General features: G+C 53.4%; 1 protein-coding gene across 2 annotated transcripts; it reads right to left on the bottom strand.

Moving 5' to 3' along the window:
• Positions 1-647: 647 nt before the first annotated feature.
• Positions 648-9,605, bottom strand: BUD13 (BUD13 homolog). Of its 2 annotated transcripts, none has more exons than XM_074561072.1 (11): positions 9,469-9,605; positions 9,085-9,175; positions 7,044-7,128; positions 6,788-6,867; positions 5,322-6,177; positions 4,584-4,891; positions 4,109-4,217; positions 3,484-3,622; positions 2,969-3,153; positions 2,512-2,593; positions 648-2,158 (listed from the first exon to the last, which is right to left on the bottom strand). In XM_074561072.1, exons 1-11 carry the CDS (start codon positions 9,597-9,599, stop codon positions 2,065-2,067), a joined length of 2,160 nt encoding a protein of 719 aa, XP_074417173.1. In that variant the 5' UTR covers positions 9,600-9,605; the 3' UTR covers positions 648-2,064. The 2 variants fall into 2 exon arrangements, with proteins under 2 accessions (XP_074417173.1, XP_074417174.1); XM_074561073.1 differs by having other exon boundaries at positions 5,322-6,115; positions 6,816-6,867.
• Positions 9,606-9,677: the final 72 nt, after the last annotated feature.

Here is a 9,677-nt window from a genome sequence, read left to right as displayed (position 1 = left end):
AATAGGACCTTGGTGATAGAAGGGGAAAGTACAACCGGCAAACAGGCGTGACTGGAGAGCGGGCTTTCAGTGGGCTGCAGCAAGCGGCTCCCCACTCTCACCGCTGCCTCTCACCACCGCCTGGTGCCCCCAACCCATTCTCCTGCCTGACAGGGCCTACGTGAGCAAAGCCTTCCCGCCGCCGCCTCTGCGCCCACAAAAGCAGCGAGACCTGCTCAGGGTGCTTTCCTTCAGCTTGGCTAGTAAAGCAAAAAAATCGCAGCTCCCCCAAGATCTGCAAATGATGCCGGGTTCTCCGCTCTTCTCCCAGCCTCAGCCTCTGGCTGCGAGCAGCAGTCCACGCTTCACGCACCTGCGAGCGGCGGCAGCAGAGCATCTCTCCCCAAAGCATGCGGTGAAGTTTAACCGAGTACCCGACAAATACAGGGGGGACCGTCAGCGCGGCCGGGGGCCAGCGAGCTTGTCGCCTGGATAGTTACCAACAGGCTTTGAAAAAGGCGTAGCAAAGCACAATTTGTTTGGCAGAGGCAACCGCAGACGGCAATGGCCGCGGCAGGCGTGATATGCCATCCTTTTAGCGGCAGGCTGACAATCATTCACCCTCTTCTCTTTCTCCCTGCTGCGGAAAAAACACCACCACACCAAAATCAAGTACAAAAAGAAAGCTGTTATTTACAAGTGTACACAGATTCCCGGACTGCTAGAAACATAACACAGTGAATAAAAAAGGAAGTCCCAAGACTCCGCCACTCCAGAGAAGACTTTGTCCTTACATTTCTCGCCCACAGCCCTCCTCGTGCTTGAGAATCAGCGCAAAGAGCAATTCTGAGGACTGGCCCCTGACCACTACTGAAGGCAAGGCATCTCCATGGCAACTGCCGGCTGCATTTCATACATGCTCCCTGGGACGTCAAGGAGAACAACTGTATTTATTTCCACAAGTGCTTTCTCGCAAGCAGGGATTAAGGGAAGCTCTCTGCCTGGCCTCCAGCTCCAAGCCCGACAAATCTGATCACAAGAGAGGGGTTATGCTTCGCGCTGAAGCGAGCCCCCAGGCAGCGGCGCGAGGGAAGCGCCGAGCTCTCAGCATCACTGTCTGGGGGGAAGCCCGGGGGGACCGACCTGCCCAGCCACCCCTAGCTACGCTGAACTATCCGTCAGGGGAAGCAGTTTAAACACCTTCCGTGTGTTTATTTCCACAAGAAATTGACCCCCAAAGAGTCGCAGGGGCTGCTGGAGGTTTTGCTGTCAAATACAGCATTGCAGGTTGGCCTCTCAGCCTCTTGTAAGAGAGCGCCGGAGTGACACAGAGCAAGCAGCCTCCTGCTCAGCCCGGGCAAGGAGAAGCTGAGCTTTACCAACCTCAATGCAAGTCGGTGACTCCATGAACTAGAGGGCACAGTAACTGTACAGACTCCATAGAAGCCCTCTGGGCGCACCAGGAAGGACACAGGGACACCAGCCCACCGGCAAATCAGCTCACGGTACTAAGCAGTTTTAGGGGACAGTTGTTCCCTGGAAGAACTCGAACACAAGGAAAATGGCAACTGAGTTCTGGAACAGACCAACCTACTGGATGAGGCCGACTCTCCAGTGACCAAGAGTTCAGCATACTTTTACCATGAAGAAAAACCTGAGATTTAGGACACCTGAAAACTTGTGAACCGCCCTCAGAGGACAAAGCATTTGGCATAAAGCAATTACGCATACAGCTAAACGGACCAGAAACCGGTGTCTGCAGCACCTTACGGGGGAGCGCCGGGGAATTGAGGTGCTCCTGCAGGCAGCTCTCCTCCACGCTCAGCCGCCGTGCTGCTTCAAGCAGCGCCGCTGCAGTTCTCTGTGCTCGGCCTCTCTGGCTGACAGGAAAATCCTCTGTCGGCAGCTTTCCTCTAAATTCAGCCTTGCCTCTCAGAAGACGGTCCACTGGGATGCGGAACGCCAAGGACAGGGCTTGGTCCAGGCAGAACGAGCCACTCCTCACAGCTCTGGCAGTGGCAGCAGGTGAACCTCTGCCTCCGTAGCGTCACATCAGGAGCGCTGCTCTGCGTGGCTCTTCTTTGTCTACATGTCCTCAACGCTCCACTTGTACGCAAGCTCCTGAACCGCCTTCTTGTTGGCTATCCTGGCAAAGCGCTGTTGCTCAAATCCATTGGACCTGCAAAGTAGTACCGAGAAGAGCATGGGCTGCTGCGCAGAAGCTTTTCTGAAGCAACGTTTAGAGACATTGCCAGTTTTCCACTACTTTTACTCTGGCTCAGTTCCCACCTCGATCCCAGGTTAGCAACAGTCAGCATCTCTGAAGCTGTTCCTACTCTTTCTGGGAGCACCAGCCTCGCCCCCTTCTGTCCCAGACAAGCACGTACTCATCACCCATCACATTCAACCTGACTGTTGCTAATTACCTAATTCACTGGACAACTGGGAATATTTGCACCGTGAACTCTTTGAAGAGAAACCTTATCGATCTTTACTATAAGTCTAACAAACCACTGTATCAGGAACTCATACCTGTCCACACCATCCCAGCGATGCCCGGGCCATATATTGAATCTGTTGAGTGGAGGTGCTGGTCCGTTGTACCTAGGTTTTTCTAGAAACAGAAAGAGCAATACAGCCATTTACTACTTCAGTGCAATCACGCGGTCACATCGTCATCAACCTAAGAGGTATCCACAGGAATAGTGCACGGGCTGCTTAACAGCCAACCACAGCTCACAGCGGAAACTTCCAAAGACGCACTTAATCAAACTGGCATCGGTTCGTTTTTTTAACTCACTGGATACTGCTCCCCAAGCTAACCGATAATAGTAACGGTTACCGGTGACAAGGCAGTAAGAGCAAACAGCGCTACTTCGCGAACCCCAGAGCAGCAGCGCTTTAGGATTAGGCCATCTCTTTAACAGCAGCTGCGTTTCTACACTGCGAGGGCCTTAAACCATGCACTGGTGTAACTCAGCGTCCAAACCTTTCTTTTCTTTGTTCTCTTTGGCCTTCCTTTTTTTGATGAATTCAGCCATGGGGTCTCCCTCTCTCTCTTGTTCTCTCAGCATTCGGTCCAGATCCTGATCGTCAATATAACGAGCCAACGGCTTCTGCATCTCTTTTATGGCATCTTCCACGTTCTGCTGCTGTTGCCTCCCCTGTGCCAGCCTGAAAACAAACACACAAATTTTCACCCCCAAGCCAAGCCATCGTTTACTGCGACTTGCTCAGTTTGCAGGATTGATCCCAGCCCTGAAGTTCCACTGCGCGCGCAGCATTCCCAACGCACATCCAGCAACAGAGGGGACAATGGAGGGGGTTTCTAAGAGATGTGGCACACGTGCTCTCCTGGTCCCAGGCTCAAACTCAACAAAGTGACACGCCGCCAACACCACCACTGGAAGTAGTACCAAAACCGAGCTAAAAAGCAGCAAGTGGAGAGTCCCAAGCTGTAATGTGAGGCCAAAGACGGTGCTGGGAAGCTCTGGAGAACCTTACCCTTTTCCCCATTTGGCGTATTGCTCGTCTCTCTTGGACTGCGCTTCAGCTTTCTGCCTCTGCTCCAGCTGCTCCTGCGCCAGGTCCCTCTTGCGGCCTGATTTGTCTCGGAAGACGGTCTCCGAGTATCGGGATTCCTCTGGAGGGGGCAGACGCCTCAAGTCACACATTTTGGAACGTTATCTCCACACAATTCAGTGACTGTGACTCATTTCAGCATTTTTTCCTTTTACTTGTTTGAATCTCTGAAAGAGCTTATCATCCCAAACCAGGCAGGATCACAGCTCTTGCTTTTAGCCACTGCCCCACACAGCCACGCTCGTACCATGCACTCTTTTAATATCACTCCACTTCTTCAGACTTGCAGCTGAGGCAGACGGAGAAAAAACCTCTCACCCTCCCTACGATTTCACCAGCATTGCTTTGAAATCCCCATTTATAAATCTTTTATTTCTGAGGCTCAGTGACCTGACCCAAGGAATCCACCCGCACGTCTAGATGCTGCGCCGCAGGGATGCTCTCCATCAGCGCCCTAACACCAGGGCTTGATACAGCATCAAGAGCCAGCTGAAAGCAGGGGAAGAGAGAGCCAGCTGGTGCTCACGCAGTGTTTTTGCACCCCTACCTTCCAAGTGCTTGTTATTTCTCTCATGCCTCCTGAGCTCCTGCTGTTCCCTCCGCAGCACATCAGCTGACACCAAGCCAGCTTTGACCCCAGACGACATCACGTTTGCCTGCAAATCGAACAAAAAAATCACATTTAAGGCTAGCTGAGAACTGTCCAGTGATCCAGAGGAGTAAAGAGGGGACAGCCCGAAGCCAAGAGAGACGTGTCAGCAGAGACAGCCACGTTACAAAGCCACTTTGCTGGCATCCTCGGGAACAACTTCCCCAGACCGCCAGAAACAGAGTGGACTGAGGCAGAGCTCCTCTCTCACACCCACCTCGTGCCTCTTCTTAGTGCAAGCAGAAGGTCTGGCACGCCTGCGTGCACGAGGTACATGACATTTCTACTCCACGATTTGTAAGTCGTCAGACTTCTACAGTTTTCTATCAACAGGAAGTAATCTACATCTTAAATGGAAAGATTAAATGTTTACCTTCTTGGGAGATCCCTTAGTGTCCCGGTGGCGATGCGGCGAGAGGTCGGGGGAACTCCTTGAACTGTGCTGATCCTTTCCGGCTGGCAGAGTCCGTCGGGGAGGCGACAAATCAGAGTCTGAAGACTTGCTCCGATTCTGTTTGAGAGGCCCACGCTTAGGGGAATCGCTGCGCACGTGGCCTAGCCTGCGGTCTGCATCAGAGGCGTTCCGGCTACCCCGCCGTGGAGACGGAGACTCAGAGTCATGCCTCAGGCACCTCTGGGGCGAGGGCACCAGCCTAAGCTTTTTTGTGGCTGGAGAAGCACCTGCAATAAAGACATATACCAACCAAAAATCACAGAATTAGTTCCACGAAAGGATAAACATGGTGGTGCATGAGGTTAACTCCTAGAAAAATCAAGACATTAAGAGAGGACAAGCTGTAGGGAAAACACAAGTACGTGACAAGAGTCTGTGAATTCTCTTCCTTCTGAACGTGTACTGCCTGGAGACTGCATTTAAACTTTGTTTTCCTTTTGGACATGTTTAAGCCTTAGACAGCTAACTCAGGTTAATTCTAATACAGCTGATGAAAAAATAGGATTACAAGAACTAGCTTTACCAACAGAAGTGCAGCCTATCTGTTACCATTCCATGACTGCATATTATTTCCACGCCACTCACCTCTAAGGAGAGTGCAAACATGATCACTGAGTGGGCTGCCAGCAAAGAACAAGACAGAACTTACGCACTCACCTTTTGTTCCACTCTGCTTTTTCAGACTAGGTGACCCAGTCCTCTTTGTCCGAGGCGGTGACAAATCTGGGTCGGAATCATACCTCTTCTTCCGTGGAGGGGACAGATCTGGAGTAGCCTGACGCTTCTGATGTGACGCGGACTTGTCAGAGACATCGTGCCTGAGCTGAGATTGCTCTCCTCGGACACCCCTTGGCTGTGACTTGTCTGTGGTTTTGCAGCCCTTTTTCCCCATTGCTAACCTGACTCTCTTTGGAGAGATGTCAGGAGAGTCGTGGCGCTGTCGCCTGGGAGGGGACAGGTCCGGGGAGTCGTGGCGCTTCTTTCTTGGCAGGGAGGGGTCCGGGGAGTCGTGGCGCTGTCGCCTGGGAGGTGACAGGTCCGGGGAGTCGTGGCGCTTCTTTCTTGGCAGGGAGGGGTCCGGGGAGTCGTGGCGCTGTCGCCTGGGAGGTGACAGGTCCGGGGAGTCGTGGCGCTTCTTTCTTGGCAGGGAGGGGTCCGGGGAGTCGTGGCGCTGTCGCCTGGGAGGTGACAGGTCCGGGGAGTCGTGGCGCTGTCGCCTGGGAGGTGACAGGTCCGGGGAGTCGTGGCGCTTCTTTCTTGGCAGGGAGGGGTCCGGGGAGTCGTGGCGCTGTCGCCTGGGAGGTGACAGGTCCGGGGAGTCGTGGCGCTGTCGCCTGGGAGGTGACAGGTCCGGGGAGTCGTGGCGCTGTCGCCTGGGAGGTGATTTGGCTGGGGAGTCGTGCCGCAGTCTCCTTGGTGGCGAGTTGTCCGGGGAGTCATGGCGCTGTCGCCTGGGAAGGGAGGAAAAGGTGAAAATGAGAGTTAGATTTTTGTTTGGTTTGCTGTCTCCAGACTGGAAACAAAAACAAAGTGGGACCTGTAAAGCTAACGGTAGGGGTCAAGGATAAAAACAACCTTCTGAACACAAATTCATACTTGCTTCTGCACCTCTATGTAGTCACCTGCATCACTGACCTGCAGACTTCACAAAGTAGATTCCCGAAAGCCTCTGAGGCAACATGGATCACAGGAAAGCTATAATTTTAAGTTCTCCAGGGACTGAGACTACAAAACCCATTTTTTGCCCTTGTATAATCATCTTCTCACAAGGAAACACCCCACCGTGCTCTCTCAGAGAGCCTGGGCACTGTGTGACCACGCAACATGCCACAGACGCTTTCAGAAAAGAGGCATGTTGTAACACCACCATTCTCACCGCATTTCAGATCATAGCGAGTTATCACTTGGGTTTCTCGGATGCTGTCAGAGGACTGTGGGACAGCTGTTTGCGTACCATGCAGAAACCTAGACAGCACGCTGTCTGCCAGCCCCCCCCAGCCACGCAGATGTTAGTCAACAGTGGAAAAGCAATGCCTGCATATGCCACTTCTCCCATTTCACAGCAAAGCATTTAGAAACTGCAGAAGACGACAGACAATATCAGAAAACAAGAGTTAACCAACAAAAGAATTTCTAGTTGGAGCCCCGTACCTCATGGTAGATTGGGCTGAAATATCCGAACTTTGTGAGTCTTCATTCTGGTCTAAAAAAAAAAAAAACAATCAGAAAGTCACCACCGTTAGGGCTTTCCACAGTTCATGATTTCTTCAGCATTTCAAGGATTTAATTTTTTTTAGTTAGTATTACTTTTAACTTGCAACATTATTGTTTAGAGCAGTTAAACATTCAGGGAGAGAGGGTGGAAAGGTCTGGTCTCACCTCCTAAAAGTTTCCATTTAGCATTTGTTCGGAATTCCTCCATGAGCTTCACTTCATCTGGACGCTCATCAATAAATTCTGCCACCTGAAGATAAAACACCAGAGTAACAACACACCTTAATAAAAAAAAAAAAAAAAAAAAGAGAGAGAGAAAAAAGAAAGCAAGGATTTCCACTCTCTAACACAAAAAGCTAAGTATAACTGCACTCACAGGCAAGTGATGTGTGACCATCATTTAGCTGCCTTTCTATAGGCAGATCGCAAAAGAACTTTCCAAAGCCTTCGCCTTCAACCTTTATCTCTTCGCTGCCCTTCTATGAGAAGGGCACAACGTCAACAGACAAGGGGAGAGCAACTGACATCATTTACCTGGACCTGAGCAAACCTTTGACACTGTCCCGCATAACATCCTGGTCTCCAAGCTGATAAAATATGGGTTTGATGGACTGACAACTCAGTGGATAAAGAACTGGCTTGATGGCCGCACCCAAAGAGTGTCTGTCAATGGGTCTGTGTCCAAGTGGAGGCCAGTGATGAGTGGAGTCCCTCAAGGATCAGTACCGGGACCAGTCTTGTTTAACACCTTTGTCAGTGACATGGACAGTGGCGTAGAGTGCACCCTCAGCAAGTTTGCCAACGACATCAAGCTGTGTGGGGCGGCTGACAAGCTGGAACTAAGGGATGCCATCCAGAGGGACCTTGACAGGCTGGAGAGGCGGGCCCATGCCAACCTCATGAAGTTCAACAAGACCAAATGCAAGGTCCTCCATCTGGGTCGGGGCAACCCCAAGCACCGATAAAGGCTGGGCAGCGACTGGCTTGAGAGCAGCCCTGAAGAAAAGGACTTGGGGGTGCTGGTGGACGAGAGGCTCAACACAAGCCGTCAGTGTGCACTAGCAGCCCAGAAAGCCAATCGTATCCTGGGCTGCATCAGGAGAAGCGTGGCCAGCAGGTCGAGGGAGGTGATTCTCCCCCTCTACTCCACTCTCGTGAGACCCCACCTGGAGTACTGCGTCCAATTCTGGAGCCCCTACTACAAGAGAGATATGGATGTGCTGGAACATGTCCAGAGAAAGGCCACGAGGATGATGAGAGGGCTGGAGCACCTCTCCTGACTGAGAGAGTTGGAGTTGTTCAGTCTGAAGAAAAGAAGGCTCCGAGGAGACATAATAGTGGCCTACCAGTACCCTAAGGGGGCCTACAAGAAAGCTGGGGAGGGACTTTTTAGGATGTCGGGTGGTGGTAGGACTAGAGGGAATGGATTAAAACTAGACGTTAGGAAGAAGTCCTTCACCACGAGGGTGGTGAGACACTGGAACGGGTTGCCCAGAGAGGTGGTGGAAGGCCCCTCCCTGGAAGTTTTTAAGGCCAGGCTGGACGGGGCTCCGAGCAACCTGATCTAGTGGGAGATGTCTCTGCCCATGGCAGGGGGGTTGGAACTAGATGGTCTTTAAGGTCCTTTCCAACCCAAACCGTTCTATGATTCCAGCCTGTGCCACAATCCACGTGCAGCAGTCAGCAGGCTGTGGCAATCGCAGGGTTACCTTCTGCCTTGTCTCAAGCGGCTCTTTTGGAACAGCGAGAACCACCATACTAGCCCTACCACGTGCTTTTAGTACTTGCGAAAATGCAAATATGTAAACAATAGCCTATTTTTACCTGCAGGGAGATAATTCAAACCCCTTGTGCTTAGACCAGGTGAACTCACCCACCCTGCTGCAAAACCTACCAAAAGTTGTGGATGTTAGAACCTACCATCTTTTGGAACCTAGCAAAAGATGTGAAGCTGTGGCTGCCCCATCCCTGGAGATGTTCAAGGCCAGGTTGGACAGGGCTTAGAGCAACCTGGGCTGGTGGGAGGTATCCCTGCCCAGGGCAGGGGGGCTGCAAAGAGATGAGCTTTAAAGTCCTTTCCAACCCAAACCATTCTGTCATTCTCTGCAAAGAGGAGGCAGAAAGGGTTTGGCGAGCACTTCCCAAAGAGAGACACGTGGCAGACCATAGGAGGAACAGGTTTAGTTTGACATAATTCGCCACTCACCACAGGCATGTCCCCTTCGTCCTCCTCCTCCTCCTTCTCCGGGACAGCAGCGATGCTATTCCAGCTGACATCGTCATCCACGATCCGCATCCTGGGAGCGGGGAAGAGGGGCCCTGCCGTCAGGATACCGGCAAGGAAGGGGCCCAGCCGACGGCGGGGACAGGGACGAGGGGCTTCCTGCCCTGGGGGGGGGTCTCCCGGCAACGGAGGGGACCACGGGGAGGCCCCCGGCGGGAAGTGAGGGGCTCGGGGGGATCCCGGCGGTCGGGGCCGTGGGCAGCTCCCGCGCCGAGGCCCGCAGAGGTGCAGCGGGGAGGGTCGGGCCTCCCGCGAAAGGCGGCGGCTGGGGCGGGCCGCGGCGTCCCCCTTCCCCCCGCAACTCACCCGGCTCTGCCGGCGCCGCCCGGCGGCTTCTTCTTGCGGCGGCGGCGGGGCTGGGCGGGCTCGGCGGCGGGCGGCCCGCTCAGGTAGCGCCGCAGGTACTCGGCCTTGGAGAGCCCCTGCGCCGCCATCATGGCGCCCGGCCGGAAGCGACGGCGAGCGCGGAGGGACGCGCGCGGCGGGGGAGGAGCCGCGGTGGGCGCGGCCGCAGC

The sequence above is a fragment of the Larus michahellis genome, chromosome 17 (genome assembly GCF_964199755.1).
Source record: "Larus michahellis chromosome 17, bLarMic1.1, whole genome shotgun sequence".
Lineage (NCBI taxonomy): Eukaryota > Metazoa > Chordata > Aves > Charadriiformes > Laridae > Larus > Larus michahellis.
This window is presented reverse-complemented; position numbering and strand designations above follow the sequence as displayed.